This window comes from Sardina pilchardus, chromosome 6 (assembly GCF_963854185.1).
Source record: "Sardina pilchardus chromosome 6, fSarPil1.1, whole genome shotgun sequence".
Taxonomy (NCBI): Eukaryota; Metazoa; Chordata; class Actinopteri; order Clupeiformes; family Clupeidae; genus Sardina; species Sardina pilchardus.
The window spans coordinates 34548487-34569460 of NC_084999.1; the positions used below are offsets into that span (position 1 = coordinate 34548487).

Below are 20974 nucleotides of genomic sequence, written 5' to 3' on the forward strand. Positions count from 1 at the left end.
GCGGCTGTTCTTCTTATGCTGTTTTTTTTGTGGAGTATTGGTGTGCACAATGATGAGAGAAAAATGACTAACTTTTCAGTTGTATTGTACGGACAGACATACATGTTATAGGTTACACATATGGACAGACAGATTTTGTATACAGACAGGTGAAATGTGGTGTTTTACTGTTGTTGTTTTCTGACAAATTGTCTGATCCATCTGTTATCCAGCCTCTGTGGTTGTGCCCGATGAACTTAAATTCCCCAGTCCTTGCTGTGTGGGAATTGCCTCACAGATACCCCTTAGCATATTCAACCCTACGGATCGTTGGCTGCAGGTCAGCATCTCCATTTCCAGTCTGTCTATTGATGGGGAACAGGTAAGGCACAGAAGTTCTAGATTTGATATATTGATTGATTGATGATGATGATGATGATGATGATGATGGATGATGATGACTTTCTTTTACAGGTGGATTTGATCCCTTACCAATGGATAGTTGTGAAGAATAAGACTGTTGTCTGCCCAAAGAGTACTGAAGAACAGAAGGTCTTGTTCATTGCACCGCGACCTGGTGTGTACCAGTGCACACTTAATGTGCAGTCGTGGCCAGCCTCAGCTGAGCCAGAGACTGTGACTAGAGCCAAGTTGTTTTCCAAGCGCATATTATTTGGTGGTGTGGCAGAGAATCCTGCTGTGGAGGTAAGTGTACATACTGATTGTATGTTTGTTTACAGTAAAATGTAGTACTGTAATTTCCCTATGCGGTTATTAAGTAATGACGACGTAATAATAATAAATCTCTTTCCGGGTCCAATGGCTTTCAGACTCACTTGTTTTTCTCCATAGACAGTAAAATAAAAAATAACATTTTTTTTTCGCTACTCTGAGTAGCCTTTAAGAAAATTGTCATCTTATACTGAATTGTTGCCTCAACTTAATCAAATCCTATTCTTCGTGGAAGCTTGGGCGTTACCCTGGACATTACCCTTGAATATATCATCTGGTTGCACAGCTACAGTGATTACTGTATATATGAATATACCATCTGGCTGCGCTAGTAAACGTCTTTTCACGAAAAAAGCTGCTGGGCCCCGAATTGGATGAGGTTTATGCATTGATTTTGCAAAATGTCTTAATCTATGAGGTTAATACATGGGGGCAGATAATATGGTATCAATATGGTTTGTTTTTTTTAACTTGCATAAAACACTGCCCTGCGGTTTATACACAATGCGGCTAATACACTGGAAATTATTGTGTACATGATGACGCTTGATTGCAGGCATGCATGATTTTTCTTATTTTATTTATTTATTTTTACTCTTGGCAGGTAGAAATAGGTAAATCAGGTTGTCTGGACTTTGGAGACCTCCCAGCTGGCAGCTCCAAAGCCCTTCCTCTGAGACTCCTCAACAGGACCCATGCTATAGTTCCCATTCGTCTGTTCATGAGTGCTGTGAGTCGAGCTTTGATTTATTTTGAATTAGCTACCTCTTAATATGACCAAAAAAATATTGGGAATTATTTAAGACCATAAAAATGTATTTTCCTTCGTACTGGTCCTAACCTATCATTTATTTCAAATGAAATTTCTGCTGTATCCTGTCATCTTCTTTCCAGAATGCTACTTCTTGGCGCTGCTTCACTTTCTCCAAGAGTTCAGTTGTTGAGGAAGCAGCTAATAGGACTACTCCATCTGTTGTCAATTATGTGCTACATGCTAGCAATGGAGATGTAAGTATCATGTGTGCACATTTACATGAAGTCTTTATAATCTCCCACCTACCATGTTGTTTAGTTACAAACACCAATGTAAAATGAGACAGTGATTTTTTTTTAAGCATATACAAATCTGGAATGATGACGTGATCTGAAAACTGCTACCCTGTCTGATTAAGAAAAAAAACAACAACAACGCAACTGATCTCAGCTCGTATTCTAGTACATGTAGTGATTTGTATAGTTACAAAGTACCAAGTATACAAATAACAATGTTACATGAGACAGCCATTTTCTAAGGATATACAGTTAGGCTCATACGTTATTGAACCCATGCTAAAGTTGACTAAAAAGAGGTATACAGATAAATATATGCGCTTCCTTAAAATACAGGGGTATGTTTTCCGTTAGCCTATTAGCTCGTTTGATTTGCGTTGAGCTCAATGAGCATCAAACCAGCTAATAGGCTAACCGGAAAAGAAAAAAAAACACCATGCTAATCTCTAGGTATAGTGAGGGGTATGTGTTGTGATTGTAATTCCAAAGACCAAGGGAATATCAGGATGTACAGTATCCTGGATCCATGAAACGTCTGGCCAAAGATCCTTTTTCATCCGTCTCTGGTCTGGCCTTTAAAACATATCTGTCTGCCTCTATTGGAATTTAACATAGGGATGTGAATACTTATGACACCTGTATTTTAAGGAAGAACATTTATTTATTTATGGTACATTATTCATTCACAAAGAAAATTGGTAGACAGTACTTCTCCATTATCAAAGTTCTCTAATCATCGCTGTTTCAGTTGGTGCAGTTTACAACACTAAAACCCCTTTTCGTGCTGCTCTGTGCTGTTCTATGGTGCTTCCTGCCCCATAGTTGCGCACACACGTTTTTTCCTTGCCATTGCATAGAAACCCTTGTATAGTAAACAACGGTAGAAGGAAGCAGGCTTCGCAACAATGGAGTCAACTACAAGTAACCTATCCATGGTCAGGACCAAAGAAAGTAGAACAACAAACTGAACAAGTTGGCTTCTTTTAAACTGTTTACTTTATGTGCTATAAAGACATGGCCATTCCCTACATAGTTGCAACAGGAACAAGATAACAGCCTTTGAGGTGTCCTGATGTATGTAATAGACTTGGTGGGGGAAATTCCGCTGCATGTTTTTTGCCTCTCTGCATCACTGACTGCACCTTTACAGGTTTAGAAATTACACTCATTTCATACATAGCAACCAATTGAAGTCATGATTAGGAACCCTAGTCGATGATTCATTTTAAATTTCTCATTATGTCTTTGAATGTCTTTGTGTGACTTTAGAATCCTGGGGTTTTCATGATATGGGTCCATTTTCATGCACCACAGAAGTACATGTCCACCACAGGTACAGCAATACTCTTTTACTTTAGTGCATCTTTATTTCTGTCCTTTGAGAGAGATTTTATACAGCTACTTATTTCTGGTAAGATGTCATGTCATTTTGCATTATTGTGTGCACGCCTTTTCTCTTGCAAAATGAACTAGATGTACCGCAAAGCGATACACAATATGACCGCCGCTCAGTCTTGGACATTCTCTGAGCAAATATCAATCACGCTTTTGTTTCCATCGCCTACTCCATCCCCTACTGCTTTTATGTATGTAAATGAGTGTGTGTATGTGTGCGCTTGCTTTTGTGTACGAGTGCTTCTCTGTGTGTGTGTGTGTGTGTGTGTGTGTGTGTGTGTGTGTGTGTGTGTGTGTGTGTGTGTGTGTGTGTGTGTGTGTGTGTGTGTGTGTGTGTGTGTGTGTGCTTGTCTGCTTTTGTGTGTGTTTTATGTGTATATGTTCACTATGTTCTCTGCCGTCACTGTCACTCCAATATCAGATCACACACACGCACATACACACATGCGTGCGCGTGCACACACACACACACACAGATACACCCACAAAGAGAGAGAGAGAAAGAGAGAACACACACAGAATACACACAGAACATGTACAAACACACATACACACATGCAAACACACACACGGGCACACAGAAACGCACCCACACACACACACAGGCTATAGTACATCACACATACACTTCTCAGCTCCGGTAGTCTCACACAGTGCTGCATCTCACAAAATGTACTCAAAGGTGTGTGTGTGGGCGTGTTTGTGCATGTGTTTGTGTAATTTTTTGTGTGTGTGTGCGGGTGAGTGTGTGTGTAGGTATGTGTCTGTGTGTGTATTTATGTGTGTGTGTATGTGCCTGTGCTTGTCTGTGTGTGTGTGTGTGTGTGTGTGTGTGTGTGTGTGTGTGTGTGTGTGTTTGTGTGTGTGTGTGTGTGTGTTCCTGCATGTTTGTTTGTGTGTGTGTGTGTGTGTGTGTGTGTGTGTGACCGTAGCAACCAGCACCCAGAGCAACCCTTCGCTTAATACTACCATCTACAGGCCGATGGGTATACAGTCCTGAATGTACACATAAATCCATTTATTTTATAGCCCCCCATGGATGAAATTCCACAAAACTTGGCATACTCCCAGAGGGTGTCTGGTTAATCATACATGTGAAATGTGGTGCAGTTCATAACATCTCATTTGAAGATAGGGGCAATTAAAGCAATATTACATTGCATTTTCAATTTTTACCATGGGGGTGCAAATATCAATGACTGGTTATAAGCTAAGTTGATGCAGGCTTTCGAGACCAACTTACCATAAACATTTCGTCATCCTCGGTGCCACGGTTCAGGTAGTTATGTAGGAAAAATTGTTTTTGGGCTTCCGGCGGGGGCAGCGCGGGGGTGGAGTGACCCCCGGGGACAAAACGAAATTTTTCTAAATAAGTCTACTGGGGCTACATGCCCACCAAGTTTCATGTGCCTTGGTGTTACGGTGTCCTGGGAATCGTTGACCAAAAATTGATGGGGGAAAAAAGAAGAAGAAAAAAAAAACTTTGACAACAACTATATGACCGCTTTGCTAGCTATGCTAGCGGCGGTCATAATAAATGCAGTCATTGTCACGACTAGGCACACTTACATGGACTTTTTTGGGGGGGTGGGTCATTTCGATTAAACTATTTCAGTTGAAAAATGTGTGCCTTCTGTTTACATCTATTCCGATCAGGTGCTCTCAAGTGCTTTAGATTCTTTGATCGAATAGCCAGCCCGTTGTTGCCTACTTTTCCTTGAGAAGATACAGCAGGCAATCCGATTAACCGTATACATGGCTGTACAATTGGAATACAAACTGACTACACCACACCTTTCATTCCCATTACAATTCTGATCGAATCAGGTATATTTGGTCCGAGGTGATTGTTTATATGAGAATTTATTCCGATCGAGCCGTTGTTCAGTTTCTAAGTGGATCAAAAGTGTCCATGTAAACGTGACTATCTACTTAAAAGCCCTGCTAATCTTTTTACTTCCGTAATCTCATAGTAACCCACTAATCTTACATATAGATACATATCGTCGCGTGCATACTATGTGTTAGCCTGACCAATGTATGAATTGATGTGCCTTCATTTATTTCTCTGTGATCCCCCTCTTTCCACTTGCTCCTCCCTCTTTTCTTTCTCTCTATCTCAGCTACTTGTTTTTCCTTGTTACTGTGACCATTACTGCTTTGTTTAGGAGGTTCAGGCTGTTGGCTCTTTAAAGCATCTTGAAGCTTATAAACAAATAACATTCAATCAACTTTCTCAGGAGAACTAGGGCCTGCTGATGAATTGACAGCACGTATTGATATTGAAGTGGACAGCCCTGGACCTAGTCGTGTGATCCAGAGTGTTGGGCTCAAGGCAAGATCTGGAACCGCTCGAGTGCATGCCCCAAGACATTTACAGGTACAGAGACATGATGGTGCTTTAGTAGCTGACTTCTTTAAGTTGTTATAACCGCCGCACTAGCAAAGTGGTGGTAATAGAGGATTAGCCAGAGACCCCCCCCCCCCCCCCCAGTAATTTTGTGTTGGTGCACAAAATATGACTTGTAGGATCGTTGACACCCTCCGAATATACATACACACACACACACACACACACACACACACACACACACACACACACACACACACACACACACACACACACACACACACACCCATTGACTTGTAGATAGTGGTGTTGTGAAGGGTTGCCGGTAGGGGATGTTGAAATGTACATTTACTTACTTGTTTTAGTGCAACGTCCCATTGCTAATTTAGGCCATTCATTTACCTCTTATATTTTCTCCATAGACTGTTAGTCTTCAGGCACCATTTGGTCAATCAACTCAACAGACTCTACCATTGAAAAATGCAGGCAACATCAATGTACAGCTCAGACTGAAGGTTTGTACTCGCTCAACTAGTAGCACGTCTATACTTCTACAACTTTCACTGTTCTGGCCTGTCAAGGGATTGATAAATCTAATCCCGTTTAATCGCAAGACTGACATGACAAGCTATATGAACTTAACTACCGTAACAGGTATCTAATTCAATTTGTTGCTGGTGCAGTTGATGGCATGTTGAGCAACATTTTTCCACAAATTTCATATATTAAGTAGGGCTGCAACTAGGGTAGCAAAGGGGTGTAACTTTCATTACATTTCCAGAAACTTTCCATGAGATGTTTTGCTGGCAAATTCTGATATATGAATTGGAATAATTTGTGAATTAAATGGTGTTCGATGGCTTACATTTAGCATATCTGATCTGATTAACCAGCTAGCTAGCCACTGTATAATACAATTTTGATTTAGCATCAGACAATTAAACTATAATAGCATTTGACAATGGCAGAGATTAGCGAGACTCTGTTAACAGCACTAATGTTTATAAATGCACTTTATATATTTTATTATTATTATTATTATTTATTATATTATTATTCTTAATATCTAACCTAAATAATAATAACCTCTTTGACGTCTTGCCTTTTTTGAAAATTGTAGAGCAGTGACGGCAGTGAGTGCTTTTCTATTAAGCCAAGTGAGTTTATGTTGCATGCCGGAGAGGAGCAAGGAATTGTGATTTCTTTCACGCCTAAGGATAAACAAAAATGCATTGAGAGGTAAGGCTACTCTTTTTACTTAATTTCTCCAAGGTCTTTAGTAGATTACATGCCCATTTTTGTAACCAGTAGTGTAATCAATAGGATTGCTGGAAGCATGTGACACAATCTGATTGCAAGTTGTGTAAAAAGTACACATACACATTCTTATTTTCCAATGTCTTTAATTCAAAGTTGTGGCGATATTGCCAAGTACTGAACGCATTTTATCCAACTGGAACAGGTCTATCGGTTGACGTTGACGGCTCCTCCATCCTTGGTTTTGATTTGAACTTTTTCTTGTCAAGAAACTACATAGGCAATTGAATGATGGTGATCTAGTGGACAAACGATTGGGCTGCTAGTCAAATTAAAACATAAGTAAAGCTATCATGAAAAGAGGTTATACTATATTTTATGTAACTATCTGATTGCACATTTTTTTTATTGTAATCTAGACTGATTATATTGAAGTAATTTTTGTAATGTGATTGCATAATCCAAATTACATGTCAAGGGCTGAGAATCAAAGGGGCGTAAGTGACATTTCACCAACTTTACAGGAGAGCCAAAACAAATCTAACTGCTTCTATATGTTCACAGTTAAAGACATTTGGTTTTTGTTCAATGACTATATATTTATAAATATTTTACTTGTATAATTTTGTCAGCTAAGAGAGCTCAATAGCTTTCAGGTGATATATATAACTCAATTTTGACCAAAATGTCACTTATGCCCCTTTGGTTCTCAGCCCTCGATGTAATCCTTTACTACCCAAACCTAGTAGTAGGAAATAACACTTCCAACCAAGCGTTGCATCAGTCTGAACTATCAAACTCAACGCATCAGTGTCTTAATTACACTTTTCTTATGAAAGCTGTAATTTCTCTCAGATTCCAGTGAGGATCTAACATGCTAGAAGTCTCACACAGATTCCTTGACTTCCACAAGTCAGATCTTATCCTACACATTACCTCTCATTTTGCCTGACTTATTTTAAGAATCCTTACTGATCTAACAATTCCACTGTGTCTTCAGTGTGCTCACCATTCTGGTGCTGCCTTCTGGGCCCCAATATGAAGTTATCCTGAAGGGAGAGGTGCAACCACAGGGCAATGGGAAAGCTGTCCATAACTCCACCACTGTCCCACAATGTCAGGTGCCACCAATTCTCTCCAACAAGCAGTTTATGGTCTGGGGAGGAGTCACACTTGGCAGGACCATGTAAGTTTATCATAGTTCACTTTCTCTAATACAAACCTGAATACAACCCCGCACACCAGCGCAGGTGGCGGCAGAGCTCGATGGGGTTGTACTGAGAATAATATTGTAAAAGTAACCGAATGTCAAAAGCGCAGTGCGCTGTAGCTCTTAGCAACAGGCATAACTAGTTATTCAGCCATTATAGCAATGCTTAGATATATAGCTTTCTGGTTGTCATGTTTTCTCTCTTCACAATGTTTTCCGCACCTTTGTATGCCTTCTTTGTGTTTTAAGGCAGCAGAAGTTGGTACTCCGCAATAACTCCACCAGTGTGGCTCAACAGCTGCGGTTGCTGGTCAGGGGCCAGGACCAGGATTGCTTTCAGGTAGGACCATTTTCAATTTCAATAACTTTAGAATCTGAAAATACATCTCCAGTCCATTTGGGTTTAAATTAGAAATACGGACAGGGTGTGGTAGATCATTTCTAGGGGGTGGGGTTTATACGTTGCCACTTTTTCCACCAATGAAATGTAGCACTGCATCATAATCATCAAAAACTACGGTTTTGGAATGCCAGAGGTAGCGAATTGCGACACAGGTATGATGCTTTCTGGAAACAGGTGTAACACTGTCGTTGTTTGATCGTAAGTTGCGTCGCACCACGGTGGTTTAGCAACGCCGTTGCTAACTCTTCTAGAAACGCACCCCAGGATAGCGCACAGGGAAGGGGGAGGAGAGGACACTATGAACTGCATATGCATGAGCAGTGATCATGGAGGTATTATAAGAACTGGAGAGAGGGACTAAGTCCCGCCCCCATTCATTTCAATGGCCGATGCTAGGCTAGCTACTTCAGCCAAAAAAGTTTGAAATTGGCCGCAGCCATCTTTGAGAAAATGGCGTTCCATGGGTGTCCATTTCCGTCACCAGCTAGAATGAGCCAATTAGGTTCCACGTTACAACGAGACAACATAGGTACATCGTTGATGAAGATTGGAGAGTGAGAGGAGGTGTTCGTGGACGCGCTCCTATCGTTACAGGCGCAAATGTATTTAATTATTTGAGTTGGGATGGTGGTGGAGAAGTTTGCCCCTTGTCTCGAAATCCTATAATGTGATATTCATGGCATGATACAATAAACATGGCGAGTCAATATTGAGCAAGAATTCACTTAGCATACACATAAATATGATCCCCACAGTAAATGCTTTGAACTGACTGTAGCCTAGGATGTTATGTGCGCAATAGGCTGTCTACCCGACGAAAATGACTCTTAATAAGTAGACATGGGATGTAAGAAACGTGTGGATCCCAGATATGCTATTTGTGCTGCACCCAGTGTGAATTTGCAGTTTAAACCTACATTTGTAGACAGACGAAATGAAGCCAACGCATATTATAGGCTTACCGGTAGAAGCGCGCATCCATGTGTTATGTTTCGAGCAGCATGCATTTTATGTCTGCTGTCACTGTCGGACACTTTTGCCGTTATCTACTGTAGGCTGTGACCCCCAACGCTGCGTTGTTATGAACTAGGCTACAGGTCTGCAGCTGAGCGTTTTAAAATAGTTTTCATAGCCTAGCCTACACGACAGCGAGTAGGTTAATAATTGGGTTTAGTTAGAGAATTTCTTCGCATTTCCTAGAATGTCTTATCATACCTTGCCAACTCATACATAGTCTAATGCAAATAATAGTAACCTATTAGAACGACATTTGCTTTTTTCTTTTATTCACAAAGCCTGGTATAATAATAATGCACAGGCATCAAGTATCGGTAACTTAATCCTAGTCGTCAGTCATTTTATTTATGTCTTCTAGAATGCGTTATCCACATGGACGCGCGAGGACGCTCGTGCCGAAATCGAAACTCGTGCATGAGCTGAGACAGCTCGTGCATGAGCTGTCTCGTGCATGCGCTGGTGCCGGATATGGTACAACCATGGAACGCCATTTTTTCAAAGATGTCGGCGGCCAAATGACATGCTAACTGGCTGAAGATAACCCTCCAAATCCTGACCCCCTGGCAGTGATCGATACGCCCGATTCGATTGGTGCATCTGAAAGGGGAGCATTAGATGTCTTGCAAATAACGCTACAGGCTCTAGGTGGGGCCATTTTTTTTTTTAAATGACCTGCTTCATGCTTCTAATCAAACATAGGGTCAGTGTCCGCACATATAACAGAAAGTTAGTTGTGTAAGACTTACCCACCTTTAAAGGGTCACTTCACCGATTAGCATTAAGCTTTGTAGCTTTGGAAAACCAGTCATGTTTTTGAATGGTCGTGCATCATTCCCCCAGTTTGCCTTGAGATGGGAGAAATACGGATTTCAATGTTGGACTTCCTGATTTCAATGATGTAAAAATCATCATTTTACATCATTGAAAGCAGGAAGTCCTATTCATGGGTTTCATTGAAATCCGTATTTCTCCCATCTCAAGGCAAACTGAGGGAATGATGCATGACCATTCAAAAACATGACTGGTTTTCTAAAGATACAAAGCTTAATGCTAATCGGTGAAGTGTCCCTTTAATACACAGGGGCCGTTCATATGGTATTAATATGGTTTCTTTTAACTTGTATTCACTGTCCTGCAACTTATACTCAATGCTGCTATTACAATATATAAGCAAATACGAACAATTGACCTAGGAACCGTAAAGAACTGTAAATGACCGACTAAATGGGTTACTCGTACCAGTTTATTGCCAAATATCTTTTTAAATGGGTAACCTCTACTCTTGTCTTCTCACAGCTTCAGAGCTCATTTGGGCAAGAGGAAAGGCTGAGTCAGCATAGAGAACTGACCATTCGACCCAAGGAGGACATGGCAGTGCGTCTGCTTTACACTCCCACACGTGTGTCATGCATGATGGCAAAACTGGAGATCAAGCAGTCTTCAGTCAGACCCTCTCAACCTGGCATTAAGTTTACTGTGAGTTTTCATATTCATAAAACAGTAGTAAGTGTCATTTTCAAGAGAACCAATTAATTATTATCATAGTTATAGTAGCGTTATAGATCCTTTTGGAGTCAGCACCATGGGAATTTGTTGGTTCCCAATTCTTCATATAAATTCTACTGAGAATAACTGCGGGTGAAAACGGCAGATCACCAGCAAAACTTGGACCATTTAAACGTTTGCTCTGGAAATGTCACTGTGGATACTTATGAATTATAAGCCTTATTTTTTAAAATGGAATCTTAAAAAAACTGTATCTGAAAATGCTCTTTGTTCACCTGTGTGATTATTGTGAAGATACCATGTGTAGTTGGTTAAAAGTTCCTCCTTTTGCCATCCTGTCCCCTCAGATCCCATTGTCAGGTTATGGCGGCACCAGTAATGTTATTCTGGAAGACCTGGAGAAATATTCCGAAGGCTACAGAGCCACACTGACCGGAGTTAGAGTCGGTAGTGTCAGCAAACTGTGTCTGTGTGTGCGCAACACTGGTTCCCGAGCTGCGTATGTCAAAGCTATGATCTACACTGACTTGCAGACATCAGAGCTGGCTGAGACTTCCGTCTTTAGCCTGGCACCTTCACAATTTGTTCTGAAGGAACGAACAAAAGAGGTAGGTAAACGGTGTTCTCTTTTCCCCTTAACTCTTCTCCCGCTGTTTCTGAATAGAGCCATCAAATCTGAACTGTTTCATTCCAGCAATTGTCTGCATCCAGATGCACTTTTTGTCTGCACACAGGCCCAAGCCCATGCGCTGTGCAGTACATTGCACTGTATTTAGTTTTCAAGCACCACACCTGCCTAAAAACAATGCACTAAATATGCAGAAGTATTCTCCTGGAGAGTGAGGAATGAGACGGCACTGAGTTTTTCAAATTGTTCCTTACAATCCAATTATTTTAGTGATTACTTTTATATTGTAGATTGACCAAACATCCTTTGAATGAATCATGCATGGGATTTACAATATAAACAGGACACTTTTGATGAACGCTTTTTTTTTTTCTGACAGATCTTTGTAGGAAATTTTATGAAAATGTAAGCCATTGTCAGTGTTAAATGTTCCGAGTCTTAATGAATGTCAGCAAATATTGGTAAGGTTAAGGTGATTAATCAGCTTGCAATGCATCTCTCACTACTTCATGGATGACTGAGCAGTTGTGCACTTTTGTTGATAGGTGATCACTGTGCTTCTGAAAACCTCTCCACGGGAACAGGCCCTTTGCCAATCAAGAGCTGCAGTCCTTGCCACCGTTTGCCTCTTCTGTGGAGATGAGATCTCACGGCAGCAATATAGAAGGTCAGGCACAGCACAGTTTCCAAACTGTAGGGGGAACCTGTGAGATGATTCACACCACCAATATCACATCAACCATGTGCTTCACATAATTTTGTATTTGGTTGTACGTAACAATATTGGAAATAAATTATTTTAAACATTTCTATTCAGGTCCAGAACAAGCAAGCCTCTTACTGGTCAGAGGGTTCTCTCTGATGATTCATTACTGAAGAATGTCCCGTTTGATGAGACTTTCCTCGGTGAAGATGAAGTCCATGAAGGTATTGGTTACATCAATCTCACAAACGCATTTGTACAGACAGATTTGCACAATTACAGATCGATTTTTTTTGTCTCTCTATTTTTTAAGGATTTATTTTATTTCTTAATTTATGGTTTATGTTTCTCTTGAAGGTATGGTAGTATTTTTATGACCGCCTCACAAGCGAAGCCGTGGTCATATAGGTTTAGTTAAGGGTTTTTTTTCTTCTAAGGTATCTCCCCCCTCCCCCTTCAGTTATATTGTGTCAACTATTTCCAGCCGGGACACTGAATGACCAGGCTGCACGAAACCTTGTGGGCATGTACTGTAGCCCCACAAGGAAGAAACGGAACCATTTTGATCTATCATGTCTTTGATTTCTAAAGATTACATGGCATGTAATGACTCAATGTGTATGTTTCTGTGGCAGTGTGTGACCTGCCCCAGAGGCCCAGTGATACACATATCTTCTTCAACAACATGAATAAGGTCTTGCTTTCCTTGTTGGGAACCACAAATGCTGCAGGCTTGGATGACCATCTGGAATTTCTGCATACATCACAACGTAATGGATCTGACATGGATGGGTACACCAGTTTCTTTCTTTAATTTCTCCCAGATTCAGGCATTTAGTTGGTAGACATTCTTTTTTACTCAAAATCTAAACATACTGTTACTACTGTGAGGCCTCAATGTCTATTGTGAGCATCAGACCTGCCAACCACTATCAAAAGCACATTTAGCTTTTCCTTACTAGTCACAAACAGTCCTCATCCTCAGATTGGAGGAAACTATATTATTTGTTGTTTGGATCAAAACATGCTTTTATTTTTGGATGCTTTTGTCCAACACAACTTACAGTATATAAGCACTATATTAATTAAAGATTCACTAGTTCGCCCATCAGTTTGATTTGTTGTGCTTGGGTGTAACGTTAACAGCATATTTGGCTAGGTAGCTGGCCGTGGTCCTGGAATGCCTGAAGGGGAGATCGTGTTAAAGCGATGACCGCTTACACCCCCTGTGTAAGGAAAGAGGATGAATAACTGGGCTATCAGTAAAATGGAGGAGGAGGGATAACTTTTTTACAAAGAAGATTCACCTAAAAAGATGAAAAAGCTTTGTAGTTAGATTGTCATGACCGACTGACTGCTCTCAGTTGTTGGTAATAATGAAAACATTACTGGCACTTTGGAGTCAGTGATTGTTGAAATCTTCTGTGCAAAATATGAAATATTAGGACAATGGGCAATGTTGGACTACCGTAATTTCCCAGCTATTAGCCGTGGCTTATACATTGATTTTGCAAAATTTCTTCAGCTATGAGGTTAATACAGGGGGGCAGTTAATATGGTGTTAATAAGGTTTTGTTTCTTTTGACTTGCATAAAACAATGTCCTGCGGCTTATACACAATGCGGCTTATGTGCGGGAAATTACTGTACTAATGTTTGACAGGCCCTGGATTTAAAACGTTAATACCACTTTTTTTATCATCTCCATCTCCAGTGGTCTTGGACCCTCAGATCAAGCCAGTCACGTGTCGCTGGATGTCCTGCCTGTGAAGGGCCCACCCCTCGTAGCTAAGGAGGCCTTTCAAAACCCCACAGAGGAATATTGTGCTTCCTGGAGAGTGAAACCTGAGCTAGTGGTTTTGAGAGCCCCTACACTTGGTTAGTGCTTTTATTTTTGTCATTTTAGTGGGTGGTTTAAAATATAAAGAGTAAGTGTCCATTAGGCTACTATTGTTAGCAATGCATATTGTTATGAAAACTATTGCCCAAGTAGGCTTTATGGCATTAAAGGGATATTCCGCCATTTTTGGAAATACGCTCATTTTCCACCTCCCCTCGAGCAAAACAATCGATATTTACCTTGCTCCCGTTCATCCAGCCATTCTGTGAGTCTGGCGATACAACTTTTAGCTTCAGCCTAGCATAGATCATTGAATCGGATTAGACCGTTAGCTTCTCGCCTGCTAGCTTCATGTTTAAAAGTGACTAAGATTTCTGGTAATTTTCCCATTTAAAACGTGTCTCCTCTCAAGTTAGAAAGTGCAATAAGACCAACTGAAAATGAAACCTGGCGTTTTTCTAGGCTGATTTGACATGGAACTACACTCTCATCTGGCATAATAATCAAGGCAACTTGCAAACGTACCATAGGCGCAGTGATATCGTACGCAGCATCTGAAAATAGTCCCCATAGACAACAAGCAGTAGTAGTGCCAGTAGTTTGCAAGTTGCCTTGATTATTACGCCAGATGAGAGTGTAGTTCCATGTCAAATCAGCCTAGAAAAACGCCAGGTTTCATTTTCAGTTGGTCTTATTGCACTTTCTAACTTGAGAGGAGACACATTTTAAATGGGAAAATTACCAGAAATCTTAGTCACTGTTAAACATGAAGCTAGCAGGCGAGAAGCTAACGGTCTAATCCGATTCAATGAGCTATGCTAGGCTGAAGCTAAAAGTTGTATCGCCAGACTCACAGAATGGCTGGATGAACGGGAGCAAGGTAAATATCGATTGTTTTGCTCGAGGGGAGGTGGAAAATGAGCGTATTTCCAAAAATGGCGGAATATCCCTTTAAGATAGCCTAAATTCACCAATCACAGCTGTTGCTGGTATGGAGGCATTTTTAAAACATGTAATGTGTGTGCGCGCGCGCACGCACACACACACACACACACACACACACACACACACACACACACACACACACACACACACACACACACACACACACACACACACACACACACATACCTCTAGCCATCCATCTGTTAAGGAATGAATGGATGCATGAATGAAGGGATGGTGAGAGTAGAGATGTATGTGAGCTTTGTCATTGTTACAATTTGCATGTCTGCTTTATAATGTTCTAGGTGGTGTAGCTGACATTTGCCAAGTTCAAATTATGAATCACTCAGGATGCGAGCTGAGTTTTGAGTTGTCTTGGCCAGCACATTGCTTGACCATCACCCCTCAAAATGGAGTCATTGAACCAGAGTATGTACCTGCCTGATTACACTCTACTGACATTCCACACATATTACCATGTACTCTACAGAGGACTATGAAGAAGACCAATATGGTACACCTGTCCTCACTATCTTATCCACATCTTGGGGTGGTCGTAGTGTAGTGGTTAAGGAGCTGGGCTAGCGTTCAGTAGCCTGAAAATTGTTGGTTCAATTCCCAGCTTCTACCGTTGTGCCCTTAAGGCACTTAACCCCAAGTTACTCTGGGAACAGTGTAGTCCCTCGTAATATAGTTGACCTACTCTATGTAAGTCAACAAAAAAGTGGACAAAGGACAAACAAGTGTCTGTTAAATGTAATGTAATCTACCAAGTAGGGGTGCAATGGATCATCATTGATCCGTAGGGGTGCAACGGATTGAAAAAATCACGGTCCAGATTGTTTCTCGGATCAGAGTCTTCAGTTCGGATCATTTTTCGAATCAGCAAAAAAAAAGACAAGACAATACAACTTTGTTCTGAAGGAATGCGAATTCTGAAGGAATGCGATTGCATTCGTATGGCAGCTGTGGTGGCAACATTTCGGAAACATGACTAGGTCGGCAGCAGGGCAGCAGCATACGGACATATGCATTCAGACAGCACAACGGAAAAAAAAAAACAGAAAAAGTCTGAACATTGCGGAAATAGGCTACACGTCTGTCTGAAAGTGGCTACAGTGCATGCACACCATGCACCACGACTTTATCCACTAACCTCTTTCCTTCATCATTACATTTGCCAGGGAAGCCTATGCTCCCATACAGTGGGTTTAAATGACGCGGGGCGTTCAAGCTTCTCCATTTTTTTTTACTTTTTTTTTCACCATAAATCAATCTGCGGATCATGTGTGTGCCGAACCGATATTGATCCGAAACTTCTGCAAACTAATTAATGTCGTCACTAGGGATGCACCGATCCGATATTTGGATCGGATATCGGCCCCGATATGAACAAAATAGCTGGATCGGGGATCGGAAAAAATGAGCCGATCCATGGGCCGATCCGAATTTAATATAGTCTCAAAAAAAGGCTGAGCCATGACGCGCAACCAGCCATTTAGCGCCACTGTAGCAGCAGCTCACTGCTGCGGGGTAGAGTGTGCCTCACCTCACTGTGTGCTCTGAGTGTCTAAATTCATGGATGGGATAAATACAGATAGCCTACCAAATTTATGTCATAGGATCAAAGGAATATCTATACTAACCACCATTTGTCATAGATTAATACGATCTTCATGTGTTTTGTTGCATTTAGGCAACACGTTAATGTGTAACAGTCAACAAAATAGGCTAGGCTACTCAAACTAAACACATTGTCATTTTCATCTCATCTGTATAAACTGTTCTTGGTATAAAGACATGCAAATGTTCAAATTGGCTGTTAAAAACGTATCATTTATTAGATAAAACGTACAACTTCTACCGTTTACCACCATTCAAACTCCGTGTGAACTAATTAGTTTGTCGTGGGGAAACTGCGGGACCATACCACTATAAGTAAATAGAGGGGTTTCGCGGGTGACACCATTTTGGCAGGGGTGTTTCTATGTATGTCACTAATATGGGATTTTTATCTGCAAAATTGTTTTTTTGTTAGATGTATTATTTAGTAATAACTGTGAACTTGAATTTGAATGCTGTTCCAAGCTGCTGCTGGTGTACAACTTTTTATTTTTAATACTAGTAATATAATCAATAATGATGATGATAATAATAATAATTATAATAATAATAATACATTACCTTTATATCTAAGGTTAGATTTTTTTAGGAAAGTAATGTTTAGTTAGGGAAAGAATGAAGAATGAAGTCAAGCCTGATGCCTTTAGTCTTTTCCACATGGTGAGGTATACAGTTTATTAATTAACAATGGTATCGGATCGGTATCGGATATCGATCGATACGCAGAGGCCAGGCATCGGTATCGGTATCGGGACTGAAAAAGTCGGATCGGTGCATCCCTAGTCGTCACTATCTACCGTAGATAGTGAGGACATTAATTAGTTTGCAGAATTTTATTTGAGAAATTGAATTGTGGAGAAACATTGAAGATCACTAGAAATTGTATTGATTGTATTCATGGTTTTTGATGGTTAAGTTCTTGTTAAGCCTTCACACGGTCCGTCGTCTGCTGCCGTGTCTTGTCACCTGAACCTCCACCTGGAGATGGGGCCTTAGTGGTTCAGTGGCACTCCAGAAATGGGCTTCCCACTTCCCACTTAGTTTAGTTAGAGCTACATGAGGAGTGATGAAGACCCATTAATTTGGTAATGATATGGAATTCATTGTTGTTATAGGGCCATTGCCAGGTGAAAAAACATGACTTTGATAGAGGGGATTGATTTTTTTATTTATTTATTTTTTCTTGGCACTACACTATACAGTATCAGCTTTTATAACTCTAAAATAATACAGCTCTATAAATAATATGTGTTCTGCTTTGTAAATGATGATTTGGGATAATTTTGCAACAAAACTCCATAGACCTATCAGTAATGGAGATTGAACAATATGCTATATGGAATCAATCACATTTCATCAAGACCTGATTAGTTTCAATCTGCTCATCTTTTTGTGTCACTTTTCTAAAGGAGCCATATACAGATTCACATCAGCCCCAACCCATCCTTGATCTCAAAGCCACTGCAGCTGCCCTGGAATGGGCATGTGTATGTCTTGTGTGATGGTCAGCAAAAGGTTGGTTCTAATCCTGAATTCATTAATATTGTCCCATTTCATTTTCATTTTCATTTTAACTATTACTAACAAACCTATAACTTATATCTCTTCAAGTTTGTGAAGGTGCAACTCCAACAGAACATGGCCAAGGATGTGACTATGTCTGATGTGTCGGACAAGTCTGTCTTGACCGTAGCGCCACAGGCAGAAATTCCAGCTTTGCCCACAGCTAAAATCCAGCCAAGGAGCGACGAAATTTCTCAAATTGAGATTATAAACCGCATTTTGGTCTTCCCCATCACACCTTGTGGGGAGAGCACAGGTAGAGTAGTCCTGTGATTACACCACATAGTTGACGTTTAGAATTTATTCTTAATGTTTTAAGTTGTATGTGTTTTATGAATAGATTAATTTACTTCCTTGTGTATTTAAAGTCATGCAAATGAATGTTGTATCGGATTTCTAACAGCAGATGTTACCGGCACATACTCTTTGGGTGAAACTTTTCTCTTGAAATAGTTGTATACTGTATGCTTATCTATTTCTCATGTTCTCTCTCTCTCTCTCACTCTCTCACTCTCTCACTCACTCACTCACTCACTCGCTCAGAATGTTCTCTCAAGGTGGAGAACAAAGGAAAAGAAGTGAGATGGTATCTATCATCTCTTGCCCCACCATATGTCAAGGTATAGTGTTTTAAATGTTGCTACCATGAGGAGGATAATTATAGGTGTGTCATTACCTACTGTATAGCAGACTGTAGATCACCCATCTCAATTCAATTCAATGTATTGATATTTATAGTGTGATATCACCATTGCCTCCCATATTCAAAAGTTATGTTGCATGCTTCTTGTTTCTTTAAAACAAGTAAATTCATTGTTAAGCAAGTACATTATCCATATGTTTAAACTAATTCCAATGCAGTTTGAGTACTTATGCACTGGGAGGCCAAGAGCGGTCACTGAGATGTGCCTGACTTGAAAGGTGATATTATGGCTGGAATCAGCCACTAGGCCCCGCAGCATCTCAAGATTTTATACTGAATCCAGTGCTTTCCTAATGCCTAATTTCCTAAACAAGAATATGCAACATCACACATTTTAACGTTTACTTGGTTATTATCATTAAAAAGTCTGACACACTATAAGTCCTAATTTTTCTGTTGCTTTTTGGTTACAGATGCATTAATTCAGATAGTTAGACTAGCTCACTGCTTGCGGAGTAGGCCACCTGAACATGGGTCAATAGATTCCATCTTGCCATTTCTAGTCTTCTAGTGTATTGACGTGTGTGTGTGTGTGTGTGTGTATGTGTGTATGTGTGTGTGTGTGTGTGTGTGTGTGGAAATGAAGGGTGTACGACTGTACGTACGTGTTTTTGATTGCCAAATAAAATATTGCAATATTTGATGTTATCTATATATTCTTACGCCCTTAATTTCTAGAGGAAATTATGTACATATTATTGCATGAAAGCTATATGTTGTATATTGTAAACTTCTGATTACTGATTTATTTCCTCGAACCGAGGAACACTAGCCATGTACGTTTTTTGAAGAGGTTACAGTAGAGAATCAAGTGTACGATCTGTAAATACTGATGATCACTGTTGCTTGTGTCTCCATGTGCTGTAGGGTGTTGATGGCACCGGAGATGTTTACCGTGCCACCTACACAGCATTTCGATGCCCTACAGTATCTGGCAATCTGGGGACACTGGGGAACATACAGGTGACTACAACATGGTGGTGTTTTGTGTTCATATTCATAGAATGAGAATAATTAACATATTTGGTATGTTTGGCCTTGTAGCAAAGCGCTCTGTGATAACAGTGCTTAAAACTACTAAACTAAAACTGGAATATAGATAAGGAATAACTTTTCACTTCATTTGGTAATTACACTCACATTTTCTTGGAAGCTACCACAGTTTGTAAGATAATATATTCATTCAATCAAGCTGTGAGTGATGACTGTACTGGAAACGTATGAAATGTCGTGCCATGTGTCGTATGAAATGTCGTGCCATGTGGCGTTCAAAGGTGTCAAAAACACACTGGGATGGTATTTTGTAAGCCAAAAACACACTGGGATGGTATTTTGTAAGCCATTGAGCGCAATGCAAATCAAACAGGCTAATAGGCCAGCTGGAAAAAACACCATGCCGATCTCTAGCTATGGTGAAGGGTATGTGATGATGTGGGGCTATTTTAATTCCAAAGGCCAAAGGAACTTTATCACGATGCATAATATCCTGGATCCATGAAATAGCTGGCCTATAAAAAATCCTCCTGCTCCTATGGAAATTTAACATAGGGGTCAAATACTTATGCCCCCTAGCATTAAAGGAAGAACATTTATTTATTTATGATGCATTCTTCAGTCACAAAGAAAATTGGTGTCCTTAGCGATTTGATTATTACTCATTTGTTGAATTAAGGCATTAAGATCAATTGTCAAATGAGGATTTTATATTCCTCTTTTTAGGCAGCTTTAGCATGGTATCAAATGCATGTTCTCACCGCTGTATCCAGCGCCCCAGATTTATCGCATCCAGATTTAAAGTCTATCAAAGTAGCACCGCACACCAGAGCCAGTACAGTGAGTGCATGCATTGTAACACAAGAGGCATGTTGTCTTAGTTAAGGGAATAACGTGGTTTAATGTGAAAAAACTATGGAGTGTTCCGTTAATAGCTGAATTGTAGGAATAGTACAGAAGTAGAGGGATATTAGATATTTGCTCAGAGGGTCTGGCTTGACTTATCGCTACATTCAATTACTGTATAAACAGCTTTATGTGCTTGGATCTACTTTAACTCAGAAATATAACATATTTA

General features: G+C 40.3%; 1 protein-coding gene across 4 annotated transcripts in view; it reads left to right on the forward strand.

The window, feature by feature from the left end:
- The window catches only part of cep192 (centrosomal protein 192), a 43464-nt gene that overhangs the window by 19484 nt on the left and 3006 nt on the right, over nucleotides 1-20974 (forward strand). For all 4 annotated transcript variants that reach the window (XM_062539655.1, XM_062539657.1, XM_062539658.1 and 1 more), the window contains exons 18-38: nucleotides 213-361; nucleotides 454-684; nucleotides 1316-1441; nucleotides 1606-1719; nucleotides 3031-3094; nucleotides 5397-5536; nucleotides 5929-6021; nucleotides 6627-6745; nucleotides 7764-7949; nucleotides 8223-8313; nucleotides 10690-10869; nucleotides 11247-11507; nucleotides 12073-12194; nucleotides 12345-12454; nucleotides 12866-13022; nucleotides 13944-14107; nucleotides 15320-15443; nucleotides 18047-18152; nucleotides 18249-18456; nucleotides 18744-18820; nucleotides 19771-19866. In XM_062539655.1, the coding sequence (XP_062395639.1) occupies nucleotides 213-361; nucleotides 454-684; nucleotides 1316-1441; nucleotides 1606-1719; nucleotides 3031-3094; nucleotides 5397-5536; nucleotides 5929-6021; nucleotides 6627-6745; nucleotides 7764-7949; nucleotides 8223-8313; nucleotides 10690-10869; nucleotides 11247-11507; nucleotides 12073-12194; nucleotides 12345-12454; nucleotides 12866-13022; nucleotides 13944-14107; nucleotides 15320-15443; nucleotides 18047-18152; nucleotides 18249-18456; nucleotides 18744-18820; nucleotides 19771-19866 (2918 nt within the window). The remainder of the gene's footprint in view (nucleotides 1-212; nucleotides 362-453; nucleotides 685-1315; nucleotides 1442-1605; nucleotides 1720-3030; nucleotides 3095-5396; nucleotides 5537-5928; nucleotides 6022-6626; nucleotides 6746-7763; nucleotides 7950-8222; nucleotides 8314-10689; nucleotides 10870-11246; nucleotides 11508-12072; nucleotides 12195-12344; nucleotides 12455-12865; nucleotides 13023-13943; nucleotides 14108-15319; nucleotides 15444-18046; nucleotides 18153-18248; nucleotides 18457-18743; nucleotides 18821-19770; nucleotides 19867-20974) is intronic.